General features: G+C 49.6%; 7 protein-coding genes across 7 annotated transcripts; 4 read left to right on the top strand and 3 right to left on the bottom strand.

The window, feature by feature from the left end:
• Window positions 1-1610: 1610 nt before the first annotated feature.
• N7510_006682 (uncharacterized protein) lies at window positions 1611-3363 on the bottom strand (the record flags this gene model as incomplete). Its single annotated transcript, XM_056978607.1, has 3 exons — window positions 1611-2772; window positions 2830-2894; window positions 2965-3363. The coding sequence occupies 3 exons, from the start codon at window positions 3361-3363 to the stop codon at window positions 1611-1613; spliced, it is 1626 nt and encodes a 541-aa protein (XP_056831650.1).
• A 698-nt stretch (window positions 3364-4061) lies between these two features.
• On the top strand, window positions 4062-5015 carry N7510_006683 (alpha/beta fold hydrolase; the record flags this gene model as incomplete). The annotated part of the gene is made up of 2 exons (XM_056978608.1): window positions 4062-4187; window positions 4257-5015. The coding sequence occupies 2 exons, from the start codon at window positions 4062-4064 to the stop codon at window positions 5013-5015; spliced, it is 885 nt and encodes a 294-aa protein (XP_056831651.1).
• Window positions 5016-5295: 280 nt separating this feature from the next.
• Window positions 5296-7577, bottom strand: N7510_006684 (NADPH cytochrome P450 oxidoreductase family protein; the record flags this gene model as incomplete). Its single annotated transcript, XM_056978609.1, has 3 exons — window positions 5296-6870; window positions 6931-7266; window positions 7323-7577. The coding sequence occupies 3 exons, from the start codon at window positions 7575-7577 to the stop codon at window positions 5296-5298; spliced, it is 2166 nt and encodes a 721-aa protein (XP_056831652.1).
• A 799-nt stretch (window positions 7578-8376) lies between these two features.
• Window positions 8377-10067, top strand: N7510_006685 (sugar porter family MFS transporter; the record flags this gene model as incomplete). Its single annotated transcript, XM_056978610.1, has 3 exons — window positions 8377-8733; window positions 8788-9719; window positions 9785-10067. The coding sequence occupies 3 exons, from the start codon at window positions 8377-8379 to the stop codon at window positions 10065-10067; spliced, it is 1572 nt and encodes a 523-aa protein (XP_056831653.1).
• Window positions 10068-10694: 627 nt separating this feature from the next.
• Window positions 10695-12884, top strand: N7510_006686 (uncharacterized protein; the record flags this gene model as incomplete). The annotated part of the gene is made up of 5 exons (XM_056978611.1): window positions 10695-10965; window positions 11026-11585; window positions 11681-11942; window positions 12005-12391; window positions 12454-12884. Coding segments are annotated over 5 exons (1911 nt in total), but the record flags the coding sequence as incomplete, so codon positions are not given.
• A 312-nt stretch (window positions 12885-13196) lies between these two features.
• On the bottom strand, window positions 13197-14805 carry N7510_006687 (cytochrome P450; the record flags this gene model as incomplete). The annotated part of the gene is made up of 2 exons (XM_056978612.1): window positions 13197-13384; window positions 13452-14805. The coding sequence occupies 2 exons, from the start codon at window positions 14803-14805 to the stop codon at window positions 13197-13199; spliced, it is 1542 nt and encodes a 513-aa protein (XP_056831655.1).
• An 809-nt stretch (window positions 14806-15614) lies between these two features.
• On the top strand, window positions 15615-16805 carry N7510_006688 (uncharacterized protein; the record flags this gene model as incomplete). The annotated part of the gene is made up of 2 exons (XM_056978613.1): window positions 15615-16469; window positions 16557-16805. 2 exons carry the CDS (start codon window positions 15615-15617, stop codon window positions 16803-16805), a joined length of 1104 nt encoding a protein of 367 aa, XP_056831656.1.
• Between the last annotated feature and the right edge of the window lie 477 nt (window positions 16806-17282).

The following is a 17282-nucleotide window of genomic DNA, read 5'->3' on the forward strand; positions in this document are numbered from 1 at the left end:
AATATTTGAAACTGCTCTCCAGCAGATGTGCTGGAGACTAGCCAGTGAATTGCGGTCGCGAAACACGTTTGACAAAAGGTAGGCACTCAAACGAGAAAGCGTGGAATCTAAATGAAATAGAAATGGTCGAGTTTCATTATCACAGTTGCGGAACGGACTGGGCCTTAATTTTCTCCTAGACATGCGAGTGCCCGATTGGGAAGGGCCAATCGCCTGACTCATGAGGTAATAAGAGACAGCTGCGCCGGTCTGATGCAACGGAAACCTGCACGGAATGCGCTCTTTTCGAAAGATAAAACGAAGTTCTCGCTGTGCAGGTGTATGAAGAAGGTCGGGGCTGGTGATTTGACGGGTCGGAACCGGATATCGAGACGGATACCTAACCGCTGTGAGTATTTGTCAGTGATTGTACAGGCATACACATTGCAGCCGGGCTGGCGCTCGGCTGCCACGTGATATATTCTGGCCTTACAGACAGGGCGTCGACATGGTTGGAGGAAGGAACTACTATATCCCTACTGTATCCTATATTCTATCATCATACACATGCTCAATATACAGAAGAGAATATACAACGTTCAATTGCTTCATTATGCTACTCGGTTGGTGCACTCGGCCCCGTGCTGGCCGAATTCCACCCCGGTTCTCCTGTCGGTCTGTCAGTTCTGACCTGACATGCCATTGTGCGCCCTATTATCCCGCTCCAATATATATGCAGTTTATGTTTGATCGCAATCGATACTCTGCAGGATATAGCCTCCTGCTTTACTTTTCTCACTCCAGACTTTGAGTACCTACTTCTCCAACGAACTACTCTATTTCTTTTGAACGAGAAATCAATTGAGAATTATGAGTCGCAATATGTCGCTGTCCAAACCCAAATACAACCAGACATTCACTCGTTTTTTCTGCGAGACCCAATTGGTTCAAAACAATAGACAAAAATGGCCAAGCTCATATACTTTTACACATCCAGACGGGTTCATGCCAACAATTGTTTTCTCCTGCCAAACAAATTGAGCCCAGCCCTCCATGCTGCACAATTCGCCCGACAAGCAGACCGACACCAGGACTGATGCGCATCGACTCACATAACACTGTCTCTCGGTATCGAAAGCCTTGCAGTTCTTTTACTTGGCAGGCACTGACATCCCAGCGTAGCGCAGCTCTTCAGAAGTTTACTGTGGACCGCAGAAGGATGTGGTTGACTGCTGAGCAGAGCGGGCTCACCGTAGTATCACTTTCAGCAATTAGTTGGCCAACAAGTGCATCATGACCACATTATAATCCCATACATCGGGGGCTTTCCCTCTAAGCTTTGAGAAATTTTGCCATGAAATCCACGTGGCCAACGGAGCTTGGTTGGCTTACACTTGTTATTGCATATACTCTGCCCACGTGAGCCCTACTGACTAGCTAAAACTCAGGAGTCCTTGAACTAGATGTCAGCGACGTATTTATACATAGGCCCCTTGACCTTGCTGTTTTAAACGTCCTCTAGAGTAAATACAGTGAAGGGCCATGTGCTTCTGTGAGGTAGCAGTCAAGCCTAACTTTTTAGGTCAGCGTCGCACTCGCAATACTTACATACAGGAATCGTATCGCTGCTCTCACACAGGAACCACCTCCTTCTCAGACGCATCCAATTCGGCCGCCAGTTGTCTTTCTGCTTCAGCAATATCGTTTCCAGCTTGAGCAAGTCGGTCCGCAAAGACTTTTTCGTTGGCAAAAACCAGGGGGTGCTCGGCCATGAACAGGAGGTTGATTTCTTCAAGGGTGCGGCCGTTAGTTTCTGGAAAGAACAAGTAGACTAACGGCAGGCAGGCGATGTTTAACGACGCAAAAACCATGAGGGTCTTCCACTGAAGACTGGCAAACATGCTTGGAATCACGAGAGTCTGTGTGACAGGATTAGAATGAGATTCGGGGTGCGGTTCGTGATTCAGCCATACCGTGATACCGCAACCCACTGCCCATCCGAACACTGCATAGCTGTTTCCAAGCGCTCGAATCTCCTGGGGCCAAATTTCCGTCGGATAGAAGAACGCGATCATCAAGACGGTCTGTGCAAAGAAGAAGGTGAATATGAAGACCATGCTCACCGACGCAGCGCCGTACGCGGCGGCGCTGTCTGGGTTGAGCTGTCCCAGGCGGCCCAAGCCAGCGGAGAGGAACAGCGCTACGCTCTGGATGGAGAACCCAAAATACATGGAGATGCGCCGTCCAAACCGGTCAATTGTGAAGATGCCTGCAATCGTGGCGGGGATGCCGATCGAGTTGACCAAGCCGGATAGCCATCCGGCCTTATTGCTATCATACCCGGCTTGACTAAAAATCGTACCTGCGTAGACGGTGATGGCTAGGATGCCAGTCCATTCCATCATTAACATGATGCCGACTGCCAGCGTGACTCTCCTTCCCAAGTGAAGCTTGCCGGAGTGACGACCAAAGGTGACATTACACAAACGGTAGCGTTTGTGGTTTGACGATTCAACAGTGGCGTCCAGTTGTTCGATCTCAGCCATCAGGCCGGGATCTTCCAGCGGAACGTCCCCACGGATCTTGGCCAGAATCTCGACTGCCTCGCTGCGTCTTCCTTTGGTCATGAGCCATCGCGGCGATTCTGGGAGGAACCACACAGTCAGGAGTAGAATAACGGTAGGAACCACTTGGCAAGCCAGTGGGAAACGCCACCGGAAGGATGTTGAATGATTTTTCAAGCCGTAGCCAAGCCAGTAGGCAATGGTGATGCCGATATAATTGGCGCAGAATCTACCATGGCCGGGTCAGTGAATAAGAACAGGGAGGATTTCGTCACCTTGGACTTACACCAAGGCAAATGAGGCTCCTCGAGTATGGGCCACGGCCAATTCAGAAACCCAGGCAGGGGTGACCTGATCGCACCCGTTAGCGAGTCCGCTTTGCCGGAGAGAATAACAAGATAAAAAGAAAAGATCTTCAAACCGTGTTGATGAAACCAACACCGAATCCCGCAATTACTCTAGCGCAGAGGATCATATCGCTGTTCAGAGCCCCGGCCTGCAGTGATCCTCCCACGATTGCGAATAGACTTCCCACGATAATAGCAAGCTTGCGGCCGGATCGGTCCGCCAGACGACCACCGATAAAGCAGCCGAACATGGCGCCAAAGTAGTAAACAGCGACGATTCCTCCTTGCTTCGTGACGTTGGTAACTTTCCCGTTGGTCCCGATCTGCATCGTGTCAATGTATCCGGGTATCGAGTTCACAGAGCCCATAACTCCCTGGTTGTAACCCTCATAGATGAGGGCGATTCCAGAGAAGAGGTTAAGGGCCCAGAGAACAAGCCAACCGGGAAAGCTTTTCCACGGCGTGAATACCATGTTCATGAGTAGGTACTGGACGGCGCAGAGAAATGGGACACGAAAAGCAGAATCTTAGCGTGTGCATATAGAGGATATAGTCCACGGCTGTGTATTTATATCCGTCATCGTAGGATACGGTATCACCATCTTGCAAACTAAACTCTCAAGTCCGTCCAGTTGGTCAAGTCGCCCCAGAAACGGCCTAGAAACTATATCCGCATTCTTGGGAAAAAAGCCAGGGGAGACTCTTGACCCGCAAGTTGGGGGTGGACCTATACGTCCTGGCCAATGAGGGCGGCGGATTCTCAAATCAATGCCGACTGGTCCGTACCAATATTCGCTTAAAAGCTAAAAAGCCGAGCAAGGAAAAAAGGCAGACCGGCTCGAGAATGAGATCGACCGATCTCTCGACTCATTAAGAGGAGCTTTTGGCAAACCATAACTAAGCACTTGCTAGGATTGGACACTTCGGGGACTAGGAGCGGTGGAGCTACCCCTTGCTCATGCGTTAGTGACACATCCGGTATGGAGTATTGGCCATCAGTGGCGCATAGAAATTTTCTATAGAGGTATATATGAGACGGAGGTAAAGGGCTTATGGCGCTACATAGGCGAATTTCGCAGAATGAATGGTTGTCATTTGACTCCTGTCTAGGTGGTTCTTCAGACAAATCGAATTTCTGGTCAAAAAGGATCATCATAATATTCATCCCACGATGGGAATCACAATCTTGGACCATGCAAAGAACCCCGTTGAGCACGGAAGAATTCGTCTACCGACGGGTGTTCGAATCCATTACTACACCGCGGGAAGCGGTCCAGCATTGCTGCTTCAGCATGGGGTAAGAGAATTATACGAATAGACTCGCAACATTTGTTCCCTTTCAGAGACGCTGACGGATGCAAAACAGATCCCCAAGACCAGCTACTACTGGCGAAAGGTCATTCCATATCTGACATCATCCTTCACCGTGGTCGTACCAGACTTGCGCGGAGTCGGTGACAGCAGCCACCCGGATGGTGGTTACGACATGGGCACGGTGGCGGAGGACCTCGCCGAGCTAATGACTGCGCTGGGTCATCGGACTTTCCACCTTGCCGGTGAGGACTGGGGAGCAGCCGCTGCGTACCAAGTGGCCGTGCGCCATCCCCACCGAGTGCTAAGTCTTATCTTCCAGGAGATGCTCCTTCCCGGCTTCGGACTTGAGGACTGGGCTCAATTCCGCTCGGATAGCCCCGAAACACATCTATGGCACGTCAGCTTCTACTATGTCCGTGACGTGCCGGAGATGCTGCTCATGGGGCGAGAGCGCGAGTACTTCACATGGTTCATCAAGAATGAAGCATACGATCCGACCAACATCGACGACGATGCGATCGACGAGTACGTGAACAAGTACTCTCAGCCCGGCGGCGTTCGGAGCATGTGCAACATCTACCGCGCGACAGAAACAAATGTTCGGCAGAACAACGAGGCAGCGCAGACTAAATTGGCCATGCCGGTGCTGGCCGTCGGAGCGCGGAGCTTTATCGGCGCTGAGGTGAAAAAGCAGATGGAGCGAGTGGCGGAGAACGTGACCTACGCAGAATTCCACTATGGCCATCAGCTGGCTGAAGAATGTCCCGAAATACTCAGTCAGCGATATCTGATATTTCTTCAGGCGCTCTAGATGCGCTCGAAGTAGATATATTGGGAATCATAAAAGGGCTTTGAAAAAGCGAAAAGAAATTGTTGCATAAAAATGTGGCGGAGCTGAAAAGCGAGCAACCTAGCTTATTATGATGTTTATTCATTATTCAGCACACCGGGAAGCAAATTCTGCTATTTACTTGAGCAAAGGGAAGGGTAAGTAGGAAAGTGATCGTTTTTTGCCGTCTGACTAGAAGCGGCATTCCTGGGTTGTTCGCATATCGGTGTATTTCATGAATCCACCACAGATTCTAACATCCTTAGCTCCACACATCCTCATGGTAAAGTCCAGCCTTTTTCATCTTTCCCATTATGATTTTATCAGCCTCCTCTAGGCTTTGTCTGTTGGCCCTGGCTATTATCTCTAGTAACCGTGATCTGACTTCTTTTGCCATCACCGCTGAGCCGCAAATGTAGAACGCTGCACTCTGATCAAGAATTAGAGGAAGAATGATGTCCTTCTGCTCGAAAAGCACGTCTTGAACGTAACACTTTCGTTGACCCTGTACACGCGAGAACGCAGGCACTATCCTGAACCTGTCCCCCAAACGGGCTTCGTAATCCTGCCACTCTTCTCGATAGAGATAGTCTGTTGTACCGTTACGGCAACCAAAGAAGAGAATCATTTTACCCACCGGCTTCCCCAACTCAGCAAGGCGACTGCGTTCCTGCATAAAGCCACGAAAGGGAGCGACACCGGTGCCGGCCGCTACCATGATGACTGGAGTTGCCAGATTGGGAGGTAACTTGAAAGTCGAACGTTTAACCTGAACATAAACCTTTCCACCGTCCAGTTTCTGTCGTGGTCCTTGGAGATCGTATGGCGGGCCTTCTAGTGAGTCACCTAGCGAGCCAGCCCCGCTACATTTGTAATGGTGAGCCAGAAGGTAGTTACTGGAGAGGCCAAAGAACATATTGTCTTCACTTGATGGCAGGGTCGGTATATGTTGCCTATTAATGACCAGAGTTATTGACGGTCGTCGTGGCTGTTTTAGTGGCGAGCTGGATATGGAGTATTTGCGCGGCTGGATACGGTTGAAGCTCTCCACCAAAAGAGAGAAAGGAACCCCGGTCCATTTCGTATTCGGCTCGACCATTTCCATAATCTTACCTGCAGAGAGAAAATGAGCAGCAACTTCCCTGCGGAAAGCGACTTTGGAGTTGCCCAGGCGCAATAGAGCCGCTTTCGCGACGCTGGTTGGCGCATACTCTGAGAGAATAAGAAGAAAATCGCGCGAGACCAAAGCACCGATTTCGAGATAGTATTTGAGCAATGCTTCTCGCGTGGTCGGTGAAGGGAGACCACACTTTAACGCCGACCCTTCGAGGACAGCTAGCATGATCGGTTGCTGGCGTTGCTGTTCATCATCAAGATCCAAGACGCGCAAAAGACGATTTACCTCGCGGTCAGGATTGATAGGCCACACTGCAAGATGGTCTCCTGTCTGATAGCGCAACGCGGGGACCGCAGAGAGGTCAAATTCCTGGTGGACACAGACGCGGTCAGTCACGCTGGATAGCTTTATGCTTTGTGAAATAGGCGCAGAATAAAGATTCTGAGAATTGTAGGTCAATTTATCCTTGATGCCATGGAGCTCGTTCTCGTTTGGCTCCCCTAGGTAAATGAGGCTGGGATCAACGCTGGTATGCGTTATACTGATACTGGGTTCGTAGGTGACCTGACGTTCATGCAGTGTGAATATGCCGCCCAGGCTCTCCAGAATTTCATCTTTCCATTCCATGAAATTATCCTCTGTTGCCCCAAGGCTCTCATCTGCGAGTCCGACCGGGCCAATCCGATGAGCTCCAAGATTCCTCAGAGTGTTATCCAGGACCTTGGAGATAATGAGTTACTTTAGTTCCGATGCATTTTGATTCAAATTTGGACGACCTACTTTGATCACCTGGTTGTAGTGCTTGTAGTTCTTGTTTCCCATTCCCATGGCGCAATATCGAAGACTTTCTAGCCTGGTTCCATTCTTGTGCATTTTCTCGAGCCCACTGCAGAAACTGATTGCATTGTCCGGCGGGTCTCCTTCCCCGTACGTAGACATCAGAAAGACGGCAAGCTTGTCCCTGGGAAACGTCGCCAGGTACTCAGGCTCATAGTCACCCAAATCCGAGGTCAGGGATTTGAGAGCCAAGCGAGACCGCCAGTCTCGAGATAATCTCTCAGCAAACTGTTCCGAGACTCCTGATTGTGAGGCCCAGAAGATAGCAATATCCGTTTCCTTGTTCAAAATGTCAAATCGACACGGCCTTTTGAAACCTTATCAAAATCTCTTACCTTTTCTTGCAACCTCTGCCCGATGTCACGGGTCCGCTTTAGTGGAATCCTAAGTTCACCTGACTTCTGCGGCGCAACATACATGATATATGTATGAGGATCTGGTATGAACCACAGCTTTCCATCTCCAAGGTAAAATCCGAAGGCTGCTGTGATAAAAAGAAGCACCAACCAATCACCGACCCGCAGTCGAATGTATGCCTCTGATAGCACTTGGACGAAGAAGTTTGGAACAGTAAGCTGCTGGGTAGACATTTCTGTTGTGTTGACCTAGTCGGTCGAAATAAACAAGGGGGAAAAATACGACACAGAGAGCGAACTACAACTTTTTGATAAAATTTAGTCCTGCAAGACCCTTAAAAATTTCGTGTGCTTCTTAGTACTCCACTCTATCTGTCGGGCTGATTCCATGTGGCGGATCTGTGATGGCGATCTACTATTGTCAGGCTGCATCTAAATAAAAAGGAAGTATACTTCAAATGCGGAGAACGCGCTCGGATGAGCGTGGGGGCAACGCGGGGAAAGAAATTATTCTGCGCGAGTTCGATGGTTATTTCCTGTCCCGTCAATGCACGCTGTTCCCCTGAAGACGGTTAGTCAAGATTCTATCGACGCTCTCGACCGTCAGCAGAGCGGGGCCAGGCTAAACGGTTAATTAACAGTGACCTGCACGTGGTTGTCCCTGTGATCACTGGTTCAGACTGCGCATTGACCAGATTTTGAACAAGGCCTTGGCGCCCCGACTTCGTCAAGATTTCCCTCTTATGTTAGATCACCAAACCACCGGAAAATGGCCGTCTGGAGACTTTATGAAAGACATCTTTGTTGTCATCTGGGGCCAGATCCGGGAGTTGAGTGTGTTAGCTGCATCCAGATGACGGTAAACGAATCATCCTTGACTAGCTCATGATGGAATCTATATCCTTAGGCTTAATCCCATCACATCGGTTATCATTCTCCTTCGCCCAAGGGAGTTGGACTTTCTGTCACCAACTGCAAGGGACTTGGACCATCGCTCTACCTTTGTGCGAAATTTTTAGTTTATCTCTTCATCATGTTCGACTTCAAGTTCATCACGGGGAGAACTCTCGTTGTCCTCATCACCCTTACTTGTTCGATGAGTTTTATGTTATTTGGCTATGATCAGGGAGTATTGTCGGGGATCATCGGTGCCGATAACCAGTTCGGCCAAGACTTCAACCATCCTGATGCTACTACTCAGGGACTAATCGTATCTGTTTATCAATTGGGGAATGTGGCTGGATCCATCGGCATCTTCTTTGTGGGTGATTATTTTGGTAGAAAGAAATCGATCGTCTATGCGACCACCATTATGCTCATTGGAGCGATTCTGCAAACTACAGCCATCAACCGCGGAATGATGTACGTTGCAAGAGTCATTACCGGAATCGTACGTGCGAGCATCCTCAGGACGCCTTGGACTCAAAACTAATCTCTGCAATAGGGTAACGGAGCTAATACGTCGACTGTTCCGGTGTGGCAGTCCGAAACCAGCACAGCCAAGGAGCGCGGAAAACTCGTCGCGGTCGACAGCTGTTTGATGATATTTGGTATCCTGATTGCTTACTGGATGGACTACGGCTTTGCCCATGTTTCCGGGCCAGCTCAATGGAGATTTCCCATCGGTTTCCAGTTGGTATTCATCATCATTGTTTTAGCGTTGGCAGTGATCCTACCCGAAAGCCCTCGCTGGCTGCACAAGAAGGGTCGTCACGCCGAAGGAGATGCAATCATTGCACGACTGATCGGAAAGGGCGTTATGGCCGACGATCCACGTGTGTTGGAGTTATCGACCGTGATAGTAACAACAATTGAACTCGAGTCCGCGGGTGGGCCCTTCAAGATGAAGGAACTTTTTCAGGGCGGCAAGTTACAAAACTTTCGCCGAATGTGCATCTGTTTCACCGTGGATGCTTTCCAGCAACTTGGTGGAATCTGCGTCATCACATACTACCTCCCCAAAGTGCTCTCGGGTTCCGTGGGCATGTCGCGACACATGTCTCTGCTCATGTCTGGAATCATCACCACAGAGTACTTCGTGGCTTCGATCATTCAGATCTTCCTGGTCAAGTATTTCAAGCGCCGGACACTGATGTTCCTTTCAAGCGCTGGCGAGATCATCACCATGGCGGTGTTGGCTGGCTGCGTACGGGACGGTGGACTCGCTGCTGGTATCGTGGCGGTCGTCATGATTTTTGGCTACAACACCTTCTACGCATTTGGATGGCTCACGATCCCTTTCGTCTACCCCGCTGAGATCACGACCCTGCGACTGCGAGCCAAAGGTGCAGCGGCGGCCTCGGTCGGCGCGTGGAGTATTGAATTTATGGTCGTCCAAATCACCCCATATTGTGTGCAGAACATTGGATATAAAACGTGAGTTTTCTTTCCCCCTCTCCCCCCTGTTTAAGAGCTATTCATTTATTCGGTTTATGCTCTAGCTACATCTTGTTTGCGGTTCTGAATGCGGGCATCATTGTGCCCGTTGTCTACAGTTTTTTCCCGGAAACTGCGGGCATGCGTCTCGAGGACATCGATCATATATTTGAGCAGGGTGGCATCACTGGTGGGGTTTTGTCCAAGATTGGGCGCGTTGTAGACCGACGAACTGATATTGAAGGAGCGTACCATCGGGAGATCCAGCCTGGCGAGCCGAACTTGTCTGGATCCAATTCGCCCTCTCAAGTCGGGTCTAAGGTCTTCGAGCACCAAGAAAAGGCTTAATTAGGGTAATGTTATTTGGCGCTTCCTATGTCACTCATGTCGTAGCGGCCCTGTACCGAGCAGGAATAGAAACGTCAACATTCTTTTTGAACAATGTTTCATATAATTAATCGTATGAGGTTCGGGTGAAAATTGAGAGAGGACAACGCGATGGTTGGTGCCAGTCGTAATTTCCAGAAGATATCCAGAGGCCCGAGGCGCCACGGCCTCTCGGTCGTATGAACAAGTACGGTCGGATTTCCCATCCGTTTATCGGGGCTGACTCTTTCCCCGGATTCGCTCCCCTATGTTTTGCCCCCACAGAGGTGGAGGCATCCCTGGCGCGGGGGAATCGGTGGGGATTTCCGCCTGCGAGGGAAATTCGAGTCGAATACCTACCTTCGATCTCCAACGCCTTCCCGCGACACCAAAAGACAAAAGACATTATCGCTTTTGGCAAATATCTGTTCCTTTCCGTTCCACATCCCATCCTTGACCTTTGACCTTGCTGCACAATCAGATGTCAACTGTGCTGCCAATGCTAATGACGGCAAGGGCACAGACCATAAATAGAAGAGGCCGGACTGGATGGTGAGAATAATAGCAAGTACATTTGTACAATAGGTGTGAGTTCTGTATCTGATCTAGCGTCTGTTCAGCTTGACCTGTCGTCGACGGCACCTGAAATGCGACGAAGAAAAACCCCGATGTGGGCGTTGCCGACGAACCGGAAGAGAGTGCATCCCAGACGCCCTGCTGACCTTTCGAAGTGCGCAAAGGGTGGCTGCTCGAGGGCAAGTCAGACGAAAAGGCAGCACAGCTGCTCTGCTCAGGGACAGTGACCACAGTTTTCAGGAGGATCCAGAAAACAACAACATCTTCGCAGAAGACCACCAATGGCTTGCGACGCCGTCAATGCGTGAGGGCAACTGTAGATACCCATATTGACTGGACAGATGCTGACTACAAACTTTCACAGTAACTTTTGTGGATGAAACACCCATTATAACTGCAGAATTTCGCCATCAGCACATACTTTGCCACTCACGATGTCCATCTGGATCACCTGAGCGCAGAGATCCTCTGTCTTCTGTCTCCCCCGGTTCCACACAACCCTTCCCATTGGCAGCGCAGGGACGCACCTCACCACCAGCCATCTCTCAAGGTTCTGCTGCCATTCACAGCGCAGCCAGATTGAGTTTCGGCGAACATGAGAATCCCTGCGACCTTTCGGGTCGTAATTTGGGAGAAATTGCCCTGCACCCTCTAACCACATCGACGCCGGACTACTTTCATCTAATATCTCCACACCAGTCCATTTCCAGCATCTCTCTCGCCTCTGCCCATGGCAGCGATCACGTCAGTGCGATCGACCACACGGATGACCGTTCTCATGTTTCATCTGAAATGTTGAATAGTCCAGAAGCACTTCATCGCAAAGTAGGCCTCCTTCTCTACAAGGACCGGATGCGGTTACCTTTTAAGGTTCCCCAAGAAGCCTTGCTTTTCCATCATTACATGGAAGCTTTGGCAGCGTTGGTCGGTCGTCCTGTTTCCTAGTTCGCACAAGGATATTGATTCGGCAATCTCAACGGCTGAGAATTATCTGAAGTGCTAACTTTTCCGGGTTGCAGCTTGATATTACCGACATCCAGCGACACTTTGCCGTCGATGTGCCGGAACTTGCGCTTAGCTGTCCTGTGCTATTAAATTCCCTCATGGCTTTTTCGGCTCGTCATTTGAGCCGAACTTCAAGTTTTGACTCGGCAGTTGCTGATCATTACCATCATGAATGTGTCTCTCTAATCATTCCAATGCTGGATCAAAAGGATCTCGTCGCGGACGAAACTCTCTTCGCGGCAGCAGTCATTCTCAGAGCATTTGAGGAGACAAATGGTGCGGAGCTCTCTTACTCAAAGCATATTCCACTTTGACCCACTAACTAAGTAGGCATGCAGAGTCGAAGATGGGCGACGAGCCTGAACGGCATCTCACTGGTACATCGGTCTTTGCCAACGCCCAGCTTGAATTTCGCACCTGGGGTGGCTTGGGCCATGCTGCATTCTGGGTTTTTGTGCGACAAGATATCTACATGTCCTTGTTGAGCCAGAGGCCGCTCAAGGTGGACCTTACAGGATGGGAGGAGCGCTTGTCTTTCGATTTGGGATTCGATGCCACCACGGACTGCACATGGGCCAATCGGATGACTTGGATTGTGGCCGAGATTGTGACTTTCTGTTTTGGCGATCAGTTGAGCTATAGCAACTGGGAGGCTGCCCGGGCCAAGACAGAGCGATGGAACCTCACGCGACCAAAGTCGTTTGATCCTGTTCTGTACATCGATCGTGATGAGCAAGCGAAAAGATATTTCCCGGAAATCCGACTAGGACATCCCTGGCATGGTAAGTTCGACTTTCGTTCTCTGTGTCCATTGGCCACAAACGCTGGCTGTTGTATATTGATTCCATATTTACTGATCGCCATTTTGTCGACTGCACAGTCACAGGCATCCAATACTATTACATTGCGAAACTGTTCCTCGCGGTGTACAATCCAGTTGTGCCTCGAATTGGGCTGGGATACCAAAAGCACCGCAAAAGGACCTCCTATGAAGTCCTTCAAAATGCTGAGGCCGTGTGTGGGATTGCCTTCGCAACATCCCTGGTCGCGGTGCAGCTGACAGCGTGCACGGCTATTATCGCCTGCGGGCCATGGTTTCATGACCGGCCTCGAGCGGAGCAGGAACTACTGCTTCAATTACTTCGACGGACGGAGATAGAGAGTGCACGGCCCATGGAATCACTAATTCAAGGATTAATGGAAGAATGGGACTGGTGATGGCGGGGATGAGCATGGAGGGACATTGGGGTTTTGTTTGGGGGGGGGGTGGATTAACTACTTAAAGAGATCGATGGATCAAATTTAGCTATAACTTCAAATCTCAACATCACAATCAGATAATTCGTTATGTCGATCAATACCGGATACTGATATCGTAGCGGGATCTCCATTCTTCTGCGATTACGTTGCCGACACAGGTCCACGGGCAATAAGCACTTTCCCTACCCGGCTTCAACCTCCCTCTGTAGGTCTTCCTACCTTGATGCTCAGCCCAAGAACATCATCTCACCATATTAAGAATATATCCTTTCAAGCTTTAGAAATAGCTTTTTCGGGTGAAAATCGCCGACGGATTCGCATCATCATAGTGCCAGGATGTGCATTGACCGTATCATTGGTTTCGAGTTCAAAGCTCGACGATTCAAACTCGAATTCATAACGACGCATCAGTGTTCCTATAACGACCAGCAATTCCATATAGGAAACATTACGGCCAACTAAAGGTTAGAAAACTCGTTAGCAATTTTTTTGGTCGTGGAATGCAGGCAATGGGCCGAAACATACTGCAGCCTCTTCCACCGGCAGAGAAAGGGATGAACACTTGTTGCAGCTTGGGCGCATCCTCCGTAAGCCAACGCTCTGGCATATATGTGTACGGGTCCTCGAAAAGGTCTGAGTCATGGTGGAGAGAGTAGGTGGGAACAGAGACCGTGGTGTTGCCAGCAATCCACTCTCCCTCCACCATCATCCCCTCCGGAGGCGTGACTCGGGGGAGACCACCACGGAGTGGCGGACGCATGCGCATCGCTTCGTCAATGCAAGCCCGCAGATATGGCAGGTTCTTAACCCTCTCGTAGGCGGTGACGCCATCCTCGGAATCCAATTCTTCATCCAGCTCCTTTCGGAGCCTCTCGGCGACGCGGGGCCATTTGGTCAGAAGAAAAATGGTGCCGACGAGAACGATCATGGTAGTGTCGGAGCCAGCATTCAGTAGAAGACCACATTCCGCAACCATCTCCCCGATCTCTAGACTCAAGGGTTCGTGATCCTTGTTCCAGACCAAGGAATGGAAGAAGTCGTTCCGTTCGCCGTCCTTTTTCTCCATCTCAAGCCGGGTGCGGACCATGTGCAACACAATGGAAGTAAAGTCCGCTCCACCCTTCCAACCGGGATGCCACCAGGTGAGTCGCTTGAGAAGACCAAAGCGTGATGGCATCCATCCCATGGTGGAACCGATGCGTAGGGAATTGCGAAGAGCGTTTGCTGGTTTGGTCTGATAAAGTGTTCCATCCAACTTCTGTGCGACCATCATGTCGTCCCCGCGCTCTACACATCCCAAACTCTGGCTGAAAACCAGATGTCCAGTGAGGTCGAATAGCAGCATATTTATGTACCAACGTACGTTAATAAGCTCCTTGGTCTCAGCTGCTCTGTCGAAGCGATCAAGAAGCTTTTGGACATCCCCTACCACCAAATGCTCCATGTTTTCAATCCGCTTCAATGAGAATGCAGCAGCAAGACGCTTGCGCTTATCGCTGTGTGCTTGACGATTCGTGACATCCAGGCTGCTTTCGTGTGTGCCCGTGAAAGAGATATAGAATTTGTCCTTCTGAGCTGGCGTTCCATGGCCGTATATGTCCTTCACGGCCTGGCGGCCGATGAAGGAGACGTGATTCGGGCCGACTCGCACTATTTTCCCCAGTTTCTGATGGGCTTCATGGGTTGCCATTGGCCGTCGGAAGCCGTATGCATGGTACATCATCCAGAGATTCGAAAATCCAGCGATCCCAGGAGCTGGAAAGCGACGCAGTTTCTTAGGATCCAAGAAGTACCTTGAGATGGGCCATAACAGCATGACGCTGAAAGAGGCGATGGCAGCAACTTCCCATAATCCAAATGGAAAAGTCATTGCTAACATTTTGGGGAGGGGAAAAAGAAAAAAAAATCACGTTAGGTACTTTCCGTCGTAACTGAATTATTTCTCAATTAATTCTATGATCATTCTGCGAGGATTATCGAGAGCGTTACATTGTTATACTTGGGCAGTGAAGTCCGAGGGACCCAACGGATGTGTTGCCAGCTCACTACTGGAACCCAGACCTGCTAAAACTCGTGGTACAAATGCAATAGCCGGCACATGAAAGGAAAATGACGTGCTCTTGCCTGAAGCCTGCTAATCTGGAAGAGTCCAGGGAATCGAAGCTGAAACTGGCAAAGCGGGTCGACTCATAAAGCCTGCCGCCTCCAACAGCCCGGAAAGGAACCTCTGAAACATCCCTGGGAGTCACAAACTTTGAAATACAGGCGTTTAAGCGTCGCACCCTTTTGCCAAAACCGAGGTGTGGTACGCAAGATACGGTAGGACCAGCCAGATCCATATCTTTGAGACTAGTGGTTGAGCAAATTGGGAAATGGGTGACGACTCCGTGGACTAGGTTTGCCAAATGGATCATGGATTCCCCATGTCATTCAGAATGCAAAGACAAAGCTGCAGGAATGAATGCCAAGCTTCAAGCAACAAGCATCGGAGAAGAGGGGCAGATGTGGGTGAGATAATACGAAGAATATCGGTAAATGTCCGCTAGTATAATTATTTCTTTTCATATATAGCTGATTATTCACGCCATCTTCGTATTCCACTGATTAAATCTCGCTGCGCAGTAAAGGAGGATATTCGTTAGAGAATTAAGTACCTCAAGATCGGGAAAACGATTACGAGCCTTCCAAATGACCAATTCCAGGGAACATGCAACAATCAATGGTCTTCCTGATTCCATGCTAGCATGCCAGATCCTCGAGTTTAAAAAACCACACCAAATAAGAAGGATCCCTACCCCTGACACTCTTCAGCCTCATGACCTCCTTCTCAAAATTGCGGTTTCTTCTCTCTGTCATTCTGATTTGGAGTACCAGAATGGCACCCTCAACTGTACTCTTCCTGTCACCGGCTCCCATGAAGGCACTGGTGTCGTGATCGCCAAAGGAAACGCCGTGGCTCGGTTTGTCATCGGTGATCGAATCATGGCTGGGCAAACATTCGACCGCTGCGGAGAATGCGATGATTGCAAAGGACCAGAGAATTACCAGCATTACTGTGAACAACAGGGCCCGATGATGAGCACCCAGAGGAATGGTGCCTTTCAAGAATACCTCGTTGTCGATGCACGACAAGCGTGTCGGATCCCGGATCAGATGTCGTTTCTTACTGCTGCTCCTCTTGCTTGCGCTGGCATCACCATCTGGAGAGCATTGCTGCATGCAGAGCTTAAACCAGGTCAGTGGCTTGGCATTGTAGGATCGGGAGGGGGACTTGGCCATCTTGGAGTCCAATTCGCCAAAGCCAAAGGGTTGAACGTGATTGGGACGGACGCTCGAGACGACGGGCTCTCTCTTTCTCGGGCGGTTGGTGCAGACTTGGTTCTTGATGCGCGACTGGGGAAGGAGGAGATAGTTCGCCAGGTTTTCAAAGCCACTGATGGCAGAGGCGTCGATGCCACTGTCACAGTGAGCGATGCTAAACCTGCAATATCAACAGCGTGCGCCATTACAAGGAGACACGGCACAATGGTGTATGTTCCCGTGGTACGTAGCCCTGAAAATCCATTTCCAGACTCCTTCTATGAGTATAGACGGAGGCGATGAAATGCTGACCGTTAGAGCTGACTCTAGGGCCACGAAGTGTGTATCCCATTCCAGGATATGATATTTCGCGACATCCGCGTAAAGGGCTCATTTCTGTGCTCTCCAAAGGAGGCCGAGGAGATGTTGGATATTGTTGTCAAGCATAATATTAAAGTAAATACCAACATCTTCTATGGTATTGAGGAGATTCCGAAAGCGGTCGACATGCTCCGCCGTGGGAAATACCAGGGTAAGGGCGTGATTGTCATTGATGAGGATGCTTTGAAGAGGAAGTAAGGTCGGATATGTTTTGAGATGTTGACTTGATTATGTGTCATACCTTTCAATATACAAATAATGAAAATTATCTCCACTAAAAGGGGTACAAGAACTTTTTATTGTTTCTGTCAGTAGCGATGCTAGGAGGTGAAACTTTTTACCTTCTGTAATGCAGTCATGTAATATTCCATCAAGACAACTCATGATATTCTAATACTTATGATAGAAATTTTGGTAATAGGATAAAATCCTGTTTGAACTTATCTGAACACCATGGTTTCTCATTGCGGCAATAGTCGGGGAGACGATTTTACTCATACCATGGACATGAACTTCAACAGGAAGAGTCGTGTTGCGATTCAGAAGAAGTGCTGATTGTGAACCGTTACTCACATGCCCATGGAGTCTTGGTTTCTCTGATCGCGCTGTGGCCAGAACTTGACTCGCAAGAAAAGGAAATCTTTGGCGATGGGATCAACTTCGGCTTTTTTGCCG

This window comes from Penicillium lagena (assembly GCF_028827675.1).
Source record: "Penicillium lagena strain IBT 129212 chromosome Unknown utg000005l_segment0_segment0, whole genome shotgun sequence".
In the NCBI taxonomy this organism is placed as follows: Eukaryota; Fungi; Ascomycota; class Eurotiomycetes; order Eurotiales; family Aspergillaceae; genus Penicillium; species Penicillium lagena.